The sequence below is a fragment of the Propithecus coquereli genome, unplaced genomic scaffold (assembly GCF_000956105.1).
Source record: "Propithecus coquereli isolate 6110/MARCELLA unplaced genomic scaffold, Pcoq_1.0 Scaffold7, whole genome shotgun sequence".
In the NCBI taxonomy this organism is placed as follows: Eukaryota; Metazoa; Chordata; class Mammalia; order Primates; family Indriidae; genus Propithecus; species Propithecus coquereli.
Window position 1 is genome coordinate 21,512,810 of NW_012153062.1, and position 18,651 is coordinate 21,531,460.

General features: G+C 32.9%; 1 protein-coding gene across 1 annotated transcript in view; it reads left to right on the forward strand.

Moving 5' to 3' along the window:
* Positions 1-18,651, forward strand: part of PIGK (phosphatidylinositol glycan anchor biosynthesis, class K) — a 135,573-nt gene that overhangs the window by 20,990 nt on the left and 95,932 nt on the right. The window contains exons 3-7 of the mRNA XM_012661038.1: positions 9,931-10,066; positions 11,762-11,873; positions 14,876-14,972; positions 17,327-17,444; positions 17,649-17,759. Of these exons, the coding sequence (XP_012516492.1) occupies positions 9,931-10,066; positions 11,762-11,873; positions 14,876-14,972; positions 17,327-17,444; positions 17,649-17,759 (574 nt within the window). The remainder of the gene's footprint in view (positions 1-9,930; positions 10,067-11,761; positions 11,874-14,875; positions 14,973-17,326; positions 17,445-17,648; positions 17,760-18,651) is intronic.

The following is an 18,651-nucleotide window of genomic DNA, read 5'->3' on the forward strand; positions in this document are numbered from 1 at the left end:
TACAGTTGATTTTTGTATGTTGTTCTAATTCTACTAATTTGACTATAAATTCTTTTTTTGGTAGCCATAAAATCTGCAAACAATGACAGTTTTCTTCCTTTTATATCTTTGTACTTTTAGAATGTTTTTTAATCTTTAGAAGCTTTTCATGTTTGAAAATTTTACAATGAAAATAGTCTTTAAAGACCTCAACATTAGTAGTCCAGAAAAAGACTTTATTTTATGCATGAGAAAAATCTGTTGCTGAGAAGTTAAGTGATATTTAACGTCAGCAACTACAGAGTGACAGACCTAATACCGGAATCCTGTTATATTGATTATATTATACTATGTTGCCCAATTCATCAGTATAAATAAAAGAAATAATAAAAAGGATAAGTGAAAGCAATTTATTAAAGATAAAGATAAATGCTGATATGCCTTATGAAGTTGATGTTTGCATGATAACTTAATATATTTGATTTACTATTATGAATAATAATTTAATAACTACCAAAATTACAGTAGCCTATCTTCAGAGCTTTCTCTTGTGATAAGCTTTGTCTAGAGCTGTCCATTTATTTCAATTTGAGGATAACTCAGTGGATTATTTTCATTTTCACTTTGGTACCCCCAATAAAGTGAACCTTTTGGCATCTTACATTTAGTATTTATGTCAGAATGTGCAATAACTTGGTTTCCTGAGTATTTGTAATCGCCTTGTTAAATACTTTTCTTTAATGGTTGCTTTAAAATAAATTATAAACCAGTATAAAATTAGGTGCTCTCAAGGATTGTGAAAACATGTGGATATTACAACTTAGATGGGAGGCAGTTAACAAGTTTTTAAGAGTATAGGTTCTAGAGTCAAACAACTTTAGTTTAAATCCTGACTCTGTTAGTGAAGTCTGACCTAATTTCAGAGATGGGCAAGAAAGATGACTTACTTGAGTTGCTTTTGGTACAGATTACTACCAAACCAACAAAGAAGCAATATAAAAGATATACGAGATAAGGACATGAGTGACTGACTACAGCTCCCCTCTGTCTACTTCCTTTCTTCTCACTATGGTGATCCTGAAGTTTGGCAGTGACACAGCCTGCAGAGAGTGAGAAAGCAGACAGGTCGGAGGAATCCAGAGTAGGGAAGTGACCACATTGTCACTCTAAGTTCTGCCTACTATCACATAAGGCAATTCTTTGCTGTGTCTGAGGCTCATATTTACTTCTTACTGTATCGTCAGGCCTTTAATAAACCTGGAAATGGCCTGAGAACATCACTGTTAGTTTTTTTTAATCTTGAAAAAATTAATCTCTCTTGGCCTTAGTTCCCTTATCTGTGTGACCTCGATGGGGTGAATATTGTTGATCAGCTGACCGAACAGTAATTCCTAGCTCCCTTTCTCTCTTGATTCATTATACACTCTCTTGAATCAGCCTGTCATGTTTTCTAATTACTTTGATTGCATTGGTCTAGCATTAACTGACTTGGCATTAATTTAATGGTACTAAATGCTAGTCTTATTATTACTGTGAGAGTCTTAATTATCATAAGAAAGGTCATAAAAAGGTAGATGTTTGTAAGTTGAGACATTTTCGGTAATGAATTGTGTACAGACCAGACAAGAATAATAAACCTATTAGTAGGGAAAGGAGAAAGAAGCAGCTGCTTGCGAAGTAACTGAGTCACATTGTGGCAAAGCACTGGAGTCTGTGAAGTTCCACAGATTGTGTGTTGATATATCTAGAACTACTTTTGAGCTCTAATCTGTAAAGACTTATTCTTGAATTTCTGTAAAAATGTGTGCCATTTTAATACTCATCCTTCTTTCTTGAACTAGTTTTCATGATTCCTTGCAATTAAAAAGAATAACTAGAATTAAGGTGTGATAAAGGACTAACAAAGCTCTGCATAAGAATTTGACTTTTGTTCACTTTATAACTTTGTTCCCATAGATGTCTGATAAAGACAAGCAATGTTGCTTATGGTACAAATATTCCCTTATTGAGTACATGATTGCAACTGGACTGGGATGAATAACTGATAAATACCTGAGGAGAAAGATATATCTTTGGGCTTCCCTGAATGTGATGATTGTTGTAAGTGGGCTTGTTCTTTTTAGGGACCCTGAAAACCATATCTATGGAGTTGCTACATAAGATACCAACTCCAGTGGGGCTTGAGGCTTTCTAAGCCAAAATGGATAGTCTGCCCACACCATGTAAGTCTCATTCCCTCATACCTGAATTGTCATTGAAGGACCAAAGAGAGTAGTTTAGGAGGCTTGCTCTCCCTCTCTCTCTCTCTCTGTCTCTCTCTCTCTCTCTCTCTCTCTTTCTCTCTCTCTCGCTCTCACCCCTGCTCTCACTCTCTCTCATACACACACATATGTACACTTGCTAGGGACAACTTGTTTGACTTGAAAGAGAAAGTCCTGGACAGTTGTGTGTATTAAGAGCCTATGCTGTTGAGAGTATGCTTGCCAATTTATTTGTGTAGTTTTAACGGAAGTGTGGATACAGGGCAGAGTAAAACGTAGGGGAGTTGATTATAGCCCTCAGGAAAAACTTAAGTGTTTGGGTGGTGGCAATGGGAGTGGCCTCAGAATAAATCAGAGATAACTTGACATTTTACCATGGAAAGTGGTGATAATAATAAGTATTTCTGAGAAAGTTCTGAGGACTTTTAATGGAGAATTGATAGAAACAATGTTCTTTCTCTGTCATGTATCTGACTCTTTCAAGAATGAAATTAACATTTGTGAATCAAATTTGATTTCTTTGGAGAAAAGATATTTCACAGAGTTTCATATTAATGGTTTCTAAGAATTTGGCCTGAGCACAAGTGGGAGGTTACTCAGTTCAGTAGAAGATACCCTCATGTTACATCCTTATGCCCATCCAGTAACTTATGTATTTAAAATTGTATCCATCTTTAAGGCTTCAAATCATGAAATTCAGATATGTTAATTTAGAGAATAAAGCCCATATTAATCAGAGCTTAATTTACCTAACCTGTCAATTTTTTAACCACATAGGACTGCTGAAGAAAAAAAGCAAAGGACAATCAGATAAGATCTTATTAGAGAGCTTTTTTTTGTGACTAATGTATTGTGGTCCCAAATGTATTTTAGGACTTATTCTGTATTTATTTCCACCATTCTGTACTCTAATCCCATTACCACTAGTGTATTGTGGGTAAATTTTAAATATTAGTAATCACTTCTTCTATGTTAGAACTGAAAGGAATTTTAAAATTTCCTTCTCTCTACCTTCTCTTTTGTTTTTGATTTTCTACTAAAATTCTATGTTTGGAGGTTTTTTTTTGTTAGAAGTTCTACCATATTGTTCAACATATATCTTCTCAATTTAAGTCAATGTTCTCTTTTACTCCCTGGAAATGAAATTCAGTAGTTAATTTTGTAATCTTGCTTCCATTTTTCCTTAATCTTTAATCTTATTTTTCCATAATTTTACAGAAATGTGGAATCCAAAATTGATAATTTGGATAAAATTTTATATTAAGTACCTGGACAATTTAATGTGGAATAGTTAAATCAAATTCATGTGAATGAATATTGTTATATTGTGTTTTAAAAAATACATTGTTGAATTACATTTAATTGAGATTTATTAATATCTTTCAGTTAATTACTCTTTGATTTTTGTATGTGACAGTTCCCATTCTACATTTTTCCCCTTTGATTTTTGTCCTGCTTGACTTTTATGATCAAATTAAAGAGCAGAGCAATGGCAAAGTATTCTTCATTACCAGTGTTGTGTCCTTATATTTTAGCCTTTGCCAAATAGATATTTAAAAAATGATAGAAGTGTTACCTCAGAAGAAGCATAGCCATTTAAGTTCTCTTAATGAAAAGAGTATCTTAGCTATTTTGCTTAATGCCTAGAGAAAACCAAGAAGACCTTTCGATTTTCTTGCTATTAGAGAATAGGAATGTACCAGAGAAGGCACATTAATGATGTTTGCATATATTTTTTAGGCAAAGTGTATAATTATTCAGGCATTGTGGTCAAGTCCTAGGAAATTGCTTGCAGCACTCTAAAGACGTTCCATATAGACTGTTAAACTCTATTGGTGCTAAGCAAGGATCCAAAATATATTTTATAAAAGTAGTTGAATTAGGGAGAGTGATTAGATCAGTACAGATCATTATTGGAAAAATAACAAAAGTAAAATTTCTGTTAAATATGAGAATATATGAAAGATTGCACATAGTAGTTTTCATTATGATGGACTGTTTGTAATGTATCAAGATTTTAAAAAGTTTTTCCAATATATTTCCTATATAACTTGTAAATGTAGGTTATACTAGATCAGTGGCATTCATGAAAATGTAACGTTCCTGATTTTGACTATTTCTGTGAGCTACCCAGAATGTTCAGGAAATATAGTAAATTGTAATTTCGGTAATGTAGTACACAGATTTGAATTTGAAATCTTGAGGCCAGTGTGCTTGAGTAAGTCAGTAAATTAATTAGTGGGGAGTTGAGCAATGAAAAAAGGAAGAAAGAGTTGGAGAAGTTGCCTATACAATACTGATTTTAACCCTGAGGGGAGAGGGGAAGAGAGTGGATGGGGCATCTCTGCTCCTTGCGCCTCCCCCATTGTAGGAAAAATGGTTAATATTGGGGATTGTTTGTAGGTAAAGATGAAACAGTGAAGACTTAAGGTGTAGGCTACTGGTGCAGGTGGTTGAGAATGAAAATGGCAGGCTTCGTGGCTGAAAAGAACTACTAATGAGACAAGGGCCAGCAGCAGGATGTAGCCCCAGTGTCCTTCTGTAGAAAGGGATTAGGTGCTTTGGGAAATTGATTGGAGGCTGACTAGGATATTAGCCTCTGCATCTCTTTGAAATTCTATTCTCTTATTTTTACATCTAAGGGGGCTCTGGAAGTTTTCGGTTATACTTTACTACATTTATAGGAGAAATTGTATGTTATAATGCTATCTTTGAGTGTTTGCTAAGGTCTCTGGATGGTTCCATTCAGGATTTCAAGAGCCTGTTTTACTTTAGTTATATGCCAAAAATATTAAACAGCAATAATGAGGCCACATATATATATATATATATATATAACTTAATCATCTGAGTCAATTAAATTGTCAATATAAGTCAAAACACACCATTAAATACTTTCACATGCCAGTTTACATAGTTTCAGAGTAGCGCAGAGTTGTTAAAAGCAAAAGTTCACGTCAAATAAATCTGGGTTTGAAATCAGACTTCACTACCTGCTAGCTGTGTGATCTGGGGTATGTTATGTAACTTATGCTTCAGTTTCATAACCTGTAAAATAGAGATGATAATAATACATATCTCATAAAAAGCTTGTAAGGTGCTTATTTTATTAGTACAGTGCCTGAGATATGCCAAGTGTTCAATAAACGTTAACTATTATTATACTAAAAACCACTTGCGACTTGAAATATGTGATTCTATAGCTAGCTAGCTCTACCCTCATTTCATTTGGCGTATGATATCATGTCTACTACTGATGACTCTTCCTGTATCTTCCTGTTTTTTGACTTTTTATTTCTACTGATATAAGTACAAAATGCCTGTCATCATATAGTTTAGAAATGCTAATTGTTTGCTATTTGGTAACTTGAAAGTAATTCAGAAAATCTTGATCCAGCGTCTGTGACTAGCAGGTTTGTTAATGATTAGTTTCATGTGGATTGGTGGGAAGAGTTATTAACTTGGAGATTTCTCAAGACATGGAAGATGAGGAAGAAGAAAAGCCAAAAAATAAATTACCTTGGAATTAAGCTACTGATTAGCTTGATATCCTGAGTTTTCTTGGTCCAATCGTCATTTCATTGCTGCAGAAGCAATACTCCACAGAGTATTGTAAATAATTTATGACAAAGGGAAAAAAAAAACAACACACATGAAGCAGAAACCCAGAGATAGAAGAGGGCATCAGACGTTTCTGTGACCCTCAGATCTCCTACTGCTTTAAGTTCAGCTACCATTCTAGCTTGGGATGATGATATTGTTTAAGATAAGCTTGGTGATCCTAGCTTTAATAGCTGAAGATGCTCTAAGGTAGTATCTGATTAGGCATGGTTATAGAATGTATAACATTTTTAACGGAACAGTTTAAAAACATTTTGGCCAATGCAGTGATTTATTTAAATTTCATTCAGTGAAAAAAGTTTATTAAGTTAATGCCAGTCTATTATAAATGAAAAGTTATGCTTTTTGAAATTTCATACTCTATTGGTCCGTGACCGTGAAAGATTATTCATCTTCTTAAAATATATATTTTTTACCCATTAGTTACTGGTTCCTGATTGGGCTAATGAAGAATTTCAGGGAGGCAGGTAAAGAATGGCCAAGTAGCCCTGATGCAGTTTACTTGTTCCTTTAATGTTTAGCAGCTGTAATAATGGGGAAGTATTTCTTTTAGACCATTTTCCCCCCACATGTTTGTCAAATTGGGTTTCATGACTTCTTTTTTGTGAAGTTTTAAATTATCATTTTCGTCTTAATGATCATCTTTAAAACAAATCTGTATAAGCATGATCTGGATATTCTATTTAGATAAGATACCAAAAAGTGGTAAGGGAAGAAAATATTAGTTTTTAATCTAAGAAAAAAGTTGTGCTTCACTAATATTTATTATATGTATAATAAACATTTTATAAGTCATATGTAAATACATATAATTAAGTAGATATATATGGGTATGTCCTAACAATTTTTTTACTAATAGGAATACATGATTTAAAAAATTTGGAAACCATTTATATAAATAACTATGTACTGTATAACCAAACTTGCCATACAGTTTCAGTACTCACTTTTTCTTTTGGTTTTGTGTTGAAAGAAGGCCATATTACATATGCTTTGTTTTATGAAGCAGGTTTTGCAGGGACTTGAAAAGAATAAAGTGTGAGAGTTGAGTCATTATGCATAGGCTTGCCAAACTGTAAGAATATCATATTCTTGTACTGATGGGAGATATATTTTGGGGAGTTTGTCTTAATTTTAATAAGATATAAAGCAACTTGTTATTTTTATTTATAGGAACATAGTAGTATGTCCTCAATGTTGATTTTTTTGGTCTTGATTTTACCAGTGATTGATTTGGTACCCATTCATTGCAGATTTAAATAACTGCTGTGATGTTAGCCTGGTAATTCAAGTGAAAAACACACTTTAAGGAATCGAGTGAGATCTCATGATAACTGGCGTTCAACGAATGTTTATTGGCAAAAACTTACTTAAATATAAGATCTGATTGTCCTTAACAGTAAACAGAGCCTGGAAATTATGAATTGAATATTATACAACATACGTTTTTGAAAAGACATTTCCTGTATCATTGAATTATATGTGTAGTATAGATTTCAAAATATAGAAAAAAATTACATGTAGAACCAGACCTGAAGCTCTTCTGTTAAACATAATAGTCATTTAGTTGTTGAAAAATAACATCATCTTTCAAATGGAATTAATGCTTTTAGAATATTACTAGTTTGGTAGTTTTGTTAGAACATAATTTATAATTTTCTCTTGATTCTGTTACTTTGTAAGAACCATAAGCCTAAGTAGTTTACTTGTATGTCTTTATTTAAGTACCATTATAAAAATAATTTAACACTTGCAGCAAGTGACAATTTTTTTTCCTCCAGAAAAGAGTTCTAAATGTTTCTTAAGTTTCAGAAACAGTGAATTAGAATACATGGTTGGACTTTTAAAAGTTTGAAATCCATTCTGTTTCCTTACTTGTTTCTCATTTATCCATATTATTACAAATATGATTTTTTATGATATATTGATTATGTTAATTGAGGGTCATAGTACTTATATTGAGGCTCAAAATTATCTCTAGGAAAAATAATGATCAAATTTATGATTTTTAAGCTGAAATTACTACTGCTTTATAATTGATATTGACATTGTATAGATATTGAATAAATTGTTTCATAGAATGGAATTAACCCTAAACAAAACATATGGCCTAAAGCAATGTTCATTTTTATATCAACATTTGGAGGTCAATTCAGTCTTTTTTTACAATAAAAATGAATGATAATAACATAATAACTTAATGTAAATGAATGATCTCCTTAAGCTATAAAAAAGAGAAGATATATTTTTCATTTTAAGAGGAATAACTTTCACCATTCTGTAAGAATGAATCAGTAACAGCTGAAGATCTGATCTTTGAATGTTGCAGGGTTGGAATGCTTTCAAAGTAGAAATCTAGCCAATTTTCAAGAAAAATCACAATGTTTCAGTTTTGAACTTTAATGTATTTGGAACATATGCAGCAGAACATTTTCTTCTTGTTATCTCCTGCCAAACTAATTACATATGCCACATTAATTTTTCCCTTCTGTTTGGGAAGCTCAAGTGTATGGTAGAATAGAAAATTTCCTGATTCATGTTCAGCAGTTTTAATGGTAGAATCGAGATGAGAAGTATTTAAGAGAGATTTTATAATTTCCTCTTAAAGAAATTATGTGCAAAAATGGAAATGTTTCATTCACTTAAAATTGTTTGTTGAGTACTTACTGCATGCCAGGCTCTATTACTTAGCCTGAGTGATACAGTGGTAAACAGGACACATACAGCCTCTGCCCTCAGAGAACTTACATCCTAATGGGTGGTGGTGGGAGATGATGGGGATTTCAGACCCATAGCTGTGATGTAGAAAATAAAACACATAATGAGACAGAGTACCACAGCTAAGATTGGAATGATATGATCTGGGAGAAGAGAAGTCCAACTTTGGTCAGTAGCCACTGAAACAGGAAAGACTTGGCATATTCCTGGAACAAAAAGGCCAGTGGGGAGGGAGCATGGTGAATGTGGTTGGTAGGGGCTGAAGTTGGAGAGATAGAGACCAGATTAATTGAACCTTTTAGATGATGTAAGGAGTTTCGATTTCACTATAATTATAATGGGGAGTCCTTGGAAGGTTTTAAGTGGGAAAATTTAATGATTTGACTTATTTAAGAAAGATCACTCTGGTGGCTATTAGGAGAATGAATTGAAAGAAGGTGAGAATGGAAACAGGAAGCCAGGTAGGGAGCTGTTTCTGCATCTAGTCAAGAGATGATGGTGGCTGGCATTAGGGAGATGGAGTGGAGTTAGTGAGGAGTAATTGTATAATACCTGTGCTACACTGATTGTACTTGCTGATAAATGATTTGTTTTCTTACTTAAGCATTTGGGATTCTGAAAGTTAAATTATTTGCAACATCATCATTTAATGTGGACTCTGTAAGTCTTGAGAATGACAAATATTACTAAATTTTTTTTTAACTCTTTGGGGAAGACAGCTTTTAGCTTCCCTTTGCTATATGGTGTAAAGTATACTCTACCAGGAAAAAAAATAAGTTATTACCCTCAAGTTCTGTTAAGTTTATGCCAAATTGCTGTAATGTCTCTACTTTAAGATATATACTATATAAGAATATGAAAAAAATAATTAAAGTCCCTCTAAATATTTAGTTGGGAATTTAGTTTTTTTTTTTTTTTGAGACAGAGTCTCACTGTGTTGCCCAGGCTAGAGTGCCGTGGCATCAGCCTAGCTCACAGCAACCTCAAACTCCTGGGCTCAAGCAATCCTTCTGCCTCAACCTCCCGAGTAGCTGAGACTACAGGCATGCGCCACCATGCCCGGCTAATTTTTTCTATATATTTTTAGTTGTCCAATTAATTTCTTTCTATTTTTAGTAGAGACGGGGTCTTGCTCTTGCTCAGGCTGGTTTCGAACTCCTGAGCTCAAACAATCCGCCGGCCTCGGCCTCCCAGAGAGCTAGGATTACAGGCGTGAGCCACCGCGCCTGGCCTCATTATTTTTTAATGAGGAAAAGAATGACTATAATTGCTACATTACAAAAATAAAATTTGTGTTTAACTTTTTGGTTTTATTTACATAATATATTTACTGGAAGTTTTTTTTTCCTAGTCACATTGTCCTAATGCTTGCAGATGATATGGCATGCAATCCTAGAAATCCCAAACCAGCTACAGTGTTTAGTCACAAGAATATGGAACTAAATGTGTATGGAGATGATGTGGAAGTGGATTACAGAAGCTATGAGGTAAATGTTTAATCTAGTCACATTTTTGAAATGTCATTACTTTTAAGCTCTATAACCGGTGGTAGAACAGAACTGTCATATTCTTTTTCCTTAAACTTAATTTTCACTGAAGCCTTGACATAATTCTGTCTCTAGAGTTCATATTAAGGAGACAATGTATGAGTAGGAATATTCAAACATGAACATTTTATATATGTAGCTAGGATAGAAAAACTTTATATTGGCTTCTGTCTTATTTTCGTGAGGTTTCATGTATCAATTTTCTTTTATAATACATGTATTTTACAGTGAATATATTTTTCATATTTGATCTATAAATTCAAGTTTAGTATTTTCAATAATTATATTAATTGTGGAAAAGTTACAATGACTAACAAAAAACTCACACGATATTTCCACTACTTAGAGATAACCACTTTTGATAAATTTCCAGTGTTTTTATGCATATGATTAAAAATTAAAATATAAGTATAAAAATGACATTATAGTATATTTTCTCCCTTGGAAAATTCATTTTAAATTTAATAGATGGTGAAAATGTTTTTTGAAGGCTTCCTTTATGAAGTCTTCCTAGATAATCCTTACCCTTTTTCGAAGCCTATGAAAAGTAAGACACAGTTTCTCTGTGTTCCCAGACCTGTTTCAAAGCAATTTTAAAAGCATACCTATCTCCTCCTAGACTGTAAGCTTCTTGAGGGCCTATATCTTATATAACTTATACCTACAAAGTACCTATAGCTTATGTCAGGTGCTCAAAAATGTTTGTTCAATGAATTACATGTGTATGAATGTTTGACTTTTTACTTGTTTGTTTAGTCATCTTAAAATGTAGATACAAAATTTCCCTTCCTTGTTAGCCAGCAAGAAGTCCTATTAAAACAATTAGCATCTTGCTGTCTTCTAGGAAGAATGTAAATTAAACAGCTTACAGATATACGTATACCTACACATTTACACACCCGTGATCTAGGGAAAAGATGAATAAGAAATCTGGATAGATTTTCTACTTTTTAAATTTAGAAATGCATAATATATGACTTAGCTGTTAACTTTAAAGAAGTATTTTACTCTCTACAACTTTAAATATGCCTTCAAAGAATCCCAGAGGGTTAGAAATTCCAGACTGGGAAACCTAGTTTAAAGTGTTACAATTTTTTTACACATTGAAGATACCCCTGATGAAATCTAAGTAACAAAAGGTATTCAAAAGTTAAAGATACATAATTTGGGGGAATTATATATGGAACTATTTTCTTTCATGGTTAATCCATAGTTGAATAAGTAGATGCACAGATTAGCTGCAGTGATGTAGCTGATTTTATTTACAAATTCTTTTAATTTATATCTTCCCAAAGAATTGCCTGTGTAGACAGATTAATAATTTTTAAGCTTTTGGGTAATTTTTAAAGGCAATACTTTGCATACCATTTAAAATTTTTAATTTAGAATTAACTTATTTTTCTCCAAGGTGTTTTTTCTTTGTTAGTTTTTAGTACTTTTTTTTTTATAGTAGTAAAGTTACTCTGAGGTATATGTTTAAATAAACAAATTTTGAGTTATAATTCTTTTTGTGTTTTAATTTTCAGTTTATGCTGAGTAATATGTAGAGAAAGAAGAAGGAATGTTTTTAAAAGTAAAAAATAATTTTAAGTTTCCCCAGGTTCTGTTTCATTTGATTTCTTTATTTATTTTTAGGTAACTGTGGAGAATTTTTTACGGGTATTAACTGGCAGGATCCCACCTAGTACTCCTCGGTCAAAACGTCTTCTTTCTGATGACAGAAGCAATATTCTTATTTATATGACAGGTAATTCTATAATTTAGAGATTTTTATGGTAGAATATATTGAAACTCTTTTTGAAAAGAAATCCACGTGGAAAGAAATTTAAATACATTAAGTCGTTTTTGTTAAAATAGTTTGTCATGTAGGTCTATTTTCCTGTAATATAGAACTACTTGAAATGATATTTGAAAACAGTATAACATTTTGTGTTGTTTCTTATTTTCTTATCTCTATATTTTTTACTATTGCCCTGGTAAAGTTTATCACCTTTTACATAGTATCCTGCTGTAACATCCTTCAGTTTTGTTCTGTTAATCATCCTACTAGGATGTTGAATAGAAATTACAAATGTGTCCCTCTTATCCTTAAAACCTTATAATGGTTTTCCATTGATTGAGTCTCAAATTTTAGTGTGCATAACGATTACCTGAATGTAGATACTTAGGCCTTATTCTAAAATTCTTATTCAGTTTTGGTCTGGGGTAGGGTTCATGAAATTGTATTTTGAATATACTCCCCAGATGTGAGATATAGTAGTCTTTTGACTATACTTTGAGGAATATTGGAGATAAAAGTGCTCCATAATATAATATAGTTATAATGCATATTATACATAATAGTATATAATATATATTATGATTTAGTCATATTATTTTTTAATTTCAGTCTTAGTTCTTACACTTTTCCTAATTCCCTTCTAAGCACTTGACTATTCTGTCCTCCAAACATTTATTTAAGCTATTGCCTTTGCTTATGGTGTCCTCTCAATCCTCTTTGCCTACCCGATTACTCCTTATCTTTTTAGTGTTAGCTCAGGAGTCACTTTTTCAGTGATTTCCTTTCTAAGTCTAGGGTGACTTAAGCCTCCAATTTCCTGGGACAGTTGTATTAATATAATAGTTTATATCTATTGTCCCAGTGTAATTATTAATATCTCCTCCTTTCTCCTTCAGAAGTGTCCTGGTATGAATAATGCGTCTGTAATTGCTCTATCCAAAAACACTTTTCTTCTTGGCTGATGTGAGCTCTCCTCTTTGTACTCTTATATTAATTCTTAGTTTCTATTGTAGCATTTAACTTAATATTCTTTGGTTGTTTGGGTATCTATTGCTTTCACTGTACTTTGAATTCCAGGATATCGTTGATTATGTTTTTCTTTTTTATTACCATCGCCTACCTTATAGAAGTAGTCAGTAAATATGATATTGATAAAAAGATGTAAAATAAATTTTTCAGAAGGCGTTCCATTCACCTGATGATAAAACAGATGGGAATGATTCTTAAATGTCACATAGCAGGACAGTTAATGATCCCTACTTAGTGGCTTTTCTTAATCCATCATGTTGCATTTATTTATAACTTTCAAAACTCAATTTATAAACTTTATAAAATAATAGACTTAATAAAGTTAGGAAAATTTTCATTTTACTTTATCTGAAAGTTATAAGAAATTTTCAAGCTTTTGTGGCAAATAAAGTAAAATGCAGTTTTGTAGCTTAGCTTTATTTGGTGTACTACACTAAAGAATTTATTAATTTTTTTTCATCTGAAAGTTATAAGAAATTTTCAAGCTTTTGTGGCAAATAAAGTAAAGTGCAGTTTTGTAGCTTAGCTTTATTTGGTGTACTACACTAAAGAATTTATTAATTTTTTTTCATATTCTCTTGATATTTTTTCAGGATAATTTCAGGCATGGAACAAATTCTAGTACTTTAAGATAGGGTTTGATAAACTATGGCCAAGGAACTGGCTGCCTGTTTGGAAATAAAGTTTTATTGGACCACAGTTGCATCCGTTTATTTACACATAAGGCAGTTTTCACACTACAATGGCAGAGTTCAGTAGTTGTGAGACCATATGGCTCACAAGCCTAAAACATTTACTACCTGATCCTTTACAGAAGAAAGTTACCAACATCTGTAAGAGAATAGGAAGGTTAATAATTGTGGTAATATGTTAATAAAAATGATAATAGCTAATGATTATTGAGGCTTACTATACATCAGGCAATATTCTAAATCATTGTGTATATTGAACTAATTTCATCCTCACAGCAGCCCAGTGACTTAGGTGCTGATATCAGGGCTGCCACATATAGTTGTGTGGGTTGTATAGTACACACAAGCATCTGGCCAGGGGGTTAAGTGGGAACTAAAATCTAGTATGTGTTTACACTTAGTAAACTGTGTGCCCTGGCACAGGATTGTATTTAACAGGAGGAAGGAGTATTTCCCCCTTCCCTCCCACAAAGGCATAGTCACTAACTATTAATACTTGTGAGGTCACAGCACTGCATATATCCAGAGGGGTCACTAAAATAGAGAATTTTTCTCTACTTTGATGCCCAATGGAGATACCGTTTAAAAATCTGCACAAAGGAGCTATGCAAGCAAGCTAATAATGTTCTTGCTAATACATTTCTCACTCTACAGCTGAGGAAACTGAAGCATAGAAAGATTAAATTATCTGCCTAAAGTAACGCAGTCAATAAGTGGCATAGCTAGTGTTTGGATCCAGACAGACTGGCTCTTGCATGCACGCTAAATGTCACAATCTTCTGGTCTTCTCTATGGTAGTAAAAACATCGATTTTTAGGTGAAAACTGCACTTTCTAGTAGTGATAGCATTCTAGGTATATATTGTGAAGACTACTAGCATACCATGGGATTAGCTAGTATCTTCAACTTCTTTTATCACCAAAAATATTTGCCTGGTATTTGAAAAGCTTTTATGCATGGAAACTCATTTCTGAGGTCATAATGGAGCCAATGAAAGATTATAAATGTGGGTATCTGGAACTGAATGATAGAAACACTCTTAAAGATATTATATCTGCTATTTTTATATAGTCTATCATTCTTTTTTAAATTGGTATAATGGAAAATTAAATTTGCTTGGTTCACAGTATTTTAGAGTATGAAATAATAAGTGACATTGAAATATTGCAGTGAATGAAATAACTATATCTGGACATATGCAGTTGACATTTAAAAATGTATCTATTGCACTTTTTGACTTTTTACAAGGACATGGTGGAAATGGTTTCTTGAAATTTCAAGATTCTGAAGAAATTACCAACATAGAACTTGCAGATGCTTTTGAACAAATGTGGCAGAAAAGACGGTAATTAGCAACTGGCTTCTTTTCATAAGATATATTAATACCTGATTTTTGCATGGTTAGTAGATTTATAGTTTTTATTTTATAAGATTTTAACTTATTTTAATCATTTCTTCCACCCTTTTAAATTTATATTGGTTATTTCCACTGAATGGAGGTTTTTTTTAAAAAAAATTAAATTAAATTAAGTTTTTTTTTTTTTTGAGACAGGGTCTCGCTCTGTTGCCCAGGCTAGAATGCAGTGGCATCATCATACCTTGCTGCAACCTCAAACTCCTGGGCTCAAGTGATTCTCCTGCTTCAGCCTCCTGAGTAGCTGGGACTACAGATGGGCACCACCATGCCCAGCTAATTTTTTTTTTTCCTATTTTTTGTGGAGAATGGGGTCTCACTATGTTGTTCAGGCTGGTCTTGAACTCCTGGCCTGAAGTGATCCTCCTGCCTCAGCCTCCCAGAGTGCTAGGATTATAGGCATGAGCCACCATGTCTTGCTATGAACTGAGTTATTGTTAAAAGAAAAACTAAGGATTAATATATAACATGAAAAAAGTTAACCTTTTAAGATCATATCTCATGTTAATTAGCATCCTTTTTAGAGGAAATAAGAGTCCCACCAACCAAATTTCCTATTAGTTATGGAGATTTTAAACATTTGATTATTTTTCAGCTTGTACCTGTTCTTCCTAGCTCATTCTCTTTTGGAAAAAAAATCACTGCAATTATGATTAGCATAAAACTTGGAACTTAACTCACATTAAGAATGATACATTGTTAGTAGTCCTTGGTAAGCATTCCTTTAGTTGGAAGTTGTCATATATATGAATGTAAGTGAATTTAAAGTAGCAATAGAACTGTTTTTAACTTGATTATCTTTAGTAAACACTTATGGGCTACCTTCTATACATATGGCACAAAGGGGAATATGATGCTTACTGTGTCTTCAAAGTGTTTAAAATCTAGTGGAAAAGAGAAATATGTGTACAACTATGCTACAAAATATTATAAATGTTGAAATATAAGCATAAACAGAATGCATGGAAGTGTTGAGGAAAAAACAACTCTATAGGGTAGATTCTATCATTATCTTCATTTTTACAAATGCGTAAACTGAGGCACAGATAGATTAAGTAACTTACGAAACTTTACACAGCTAGTAGTGCCAGAGCTAGGATTCAGGCCCAAGTGGTCCAATCCCAGAGCTTGCTCTCTTGTTTACTGTATTGCCTCTCATAACTTTAGATGTTTCTGATCCTTAGGGACCTCCTCAGATTTTGCCTCAGAATAAATGTGTCATATTAATTGTGACTCCCATTACCTTTTTGGATATTGTGGTCAAGATTCATGCTTTCTTTTCTAGGTGCAACGTTAGCTGTTTACTGAGACCCGGTGTCTGAAAAAAAACTTCCCAGAAAATGTATCTTCTCCCTACTTTCACCTTAAGCAGCTAGCCCGCTTATTGGACAATAGATACTGGATTATGTTATTCTTTAATTAAAAAAACAAAAAGCTTTGGTGGCTTCTCCAAACTTATAAGATCCACACTTCATATGGTAGCCTTTACAAGTTGACCTTACTCTACGTTTTTGAAACTAATTTCCTTCCATTCTCCCAATCCTAACTACTTAGAACTATTCCAAAACATTTATACTTTTTAAAATTAGGTGCTTTTTCCTCTACTGGAATGTTCCTTTCCTTTCTCTGTTATATAAAATAATGCTCACTCTTCATTGCTTGTGTCAGGCCTCACCTTTCTTAGACCTGCTTTTCTTTGCAGTTACCTCTATTGCTTTCTTAATGCTTGTAGCACTTTGACTTTATAAGACACTAAGTTTCATGAGGACAGGGATTATTGTATACCCTGCATAGTATCAGGCACATTGTAGGCACTCAATATATATTTGTAATACTTGTCACATTCCAGTTGAGTTACATGTTTTTTATCCTCCTTCCAGTTAGATTTTAAGCCCTTTGAGTATAGTAACCAGGTCATATTTTTTTTTCCTGAACCTAGCTCAGTTTCTAGGACAGTATGGGTGCCAAATAAGTGTGTGTCGAATTAAATTTTCATTTGGATTTTGAATCATGTGACATAGACAAGGGAGGAAGAGAGAGGTGGGGCAGCTAGTTTGTGGCACAACAACTAATCCCTATTGGGGTGGTTTCCTTGGACAGGTTTATATCTTTAACTTTTCTAATGTCAAATTTCTATTGGGAATTCTACTGAAAACTCTCCAAATTTTAGCTAATGAAATGACTAGGATATGATTTAAACATATTATGGAAGTATTATAGAAATATTAGTCAATGTGTGATTAACAATGTGATTCTTGTCAGAGGTAGTATCACTTTTCTTTCAGGTACAATGAGCTACTGTTTATTATTGATACTTGTCAAGGAGCATCCATGTATGAACGATTTTATTCTCCTAACATAATGGCTCTAGCCAGTAGCCAAGTGGGAGAAGATTCACTCTCGGTAGGTACATTTTCTCCATTTGTAAACTGCAGTATCTTTGGAATGTGTAGCTATTTCTGAAATCACTTATGTGCTTTATGGATTTGTTATTTCATATTCTTAGACTTTTTAACGCATTAGAAGGAAATTTTGATTACATTTTAAACATTTTGTTATAATGATGCTATTAGACATATAGTTTTTTTTTTCTTTTTCTTTTCATAGCATCAACCTGATCCTGCCATTGGAGTCCATCTTATGGATAGATACACATTTTATGTCTTGGAATTTTTGGAAGAAATTAATCCAGCTAGCCAAACTAATATGAATGACCTTGTAAGTATTCGCTTGATTTGATTATAGCACATAGGTATGCTAACCATAATGTGAAAAATGAAGTCGATTATTCCATTTACTCCTAGAGGGTACTGTTTTATATGTTCAGTTGTGATCTTTTAAACTGTTTTGAATCTACCTTTATATTGGTATGTTTCTCTGCCATTAAGAATCTTAAAGCTTTAGCCCAGTAACTTGCTATTCTTGAAGTACTTTCTTGTTTTCCTTCATTTGCTCATTCTCTTTTCTTTACCAGAAATGTAATTTTTTTTAGATTCCTCTTTCGAAATTCTACTTATTCTTTAGAGGTGAAATAAGATCATATCTCCTTCAGCAAGTCTTCCTGAGTTCTTCCCTGTTGGAATTTCTTGTATTTTCAGAGCCTCCATTGAACTATACTTCTCTTTTATAACTTTTCTCAAAGAATGTCTTTTATTGACCTTGCTAATTGAGTATCAATCCTAACTTAATTTGTAGCTTCTGGAAGACAAGGATCTTTCCTTACATATTTTTGTGAGCCCTACAACTTCTAGTATAATCTTTTTTGACATGGCATTTTGAATATAGTTCAAATTTTTCCCCTGAGTTTTCTGTGTTGATTGTATCTTTTTAATTAAAGCTACTTTGGAGTTGCTATTGAAAGTAGGCATAATAAATGCTTGAAACAACAATTCTAGACTGGATAATTACTATGTGTCAATGACTTTCACTCTTTTTTCCATTAATTTATGCCACGTTTATTCATTCACAAAGATATCTTGAGTGTTTGCTGAGTACCAAGCATTGGCTATCCCTAATGAAAGTGGCAGATACTGTTCCTTCTTTCATGGAGCTTAGGAATGAAGGGAAGACTGAATATAAAGAGCTCTGTCCTTTAGTTCTTCAGCCAAGC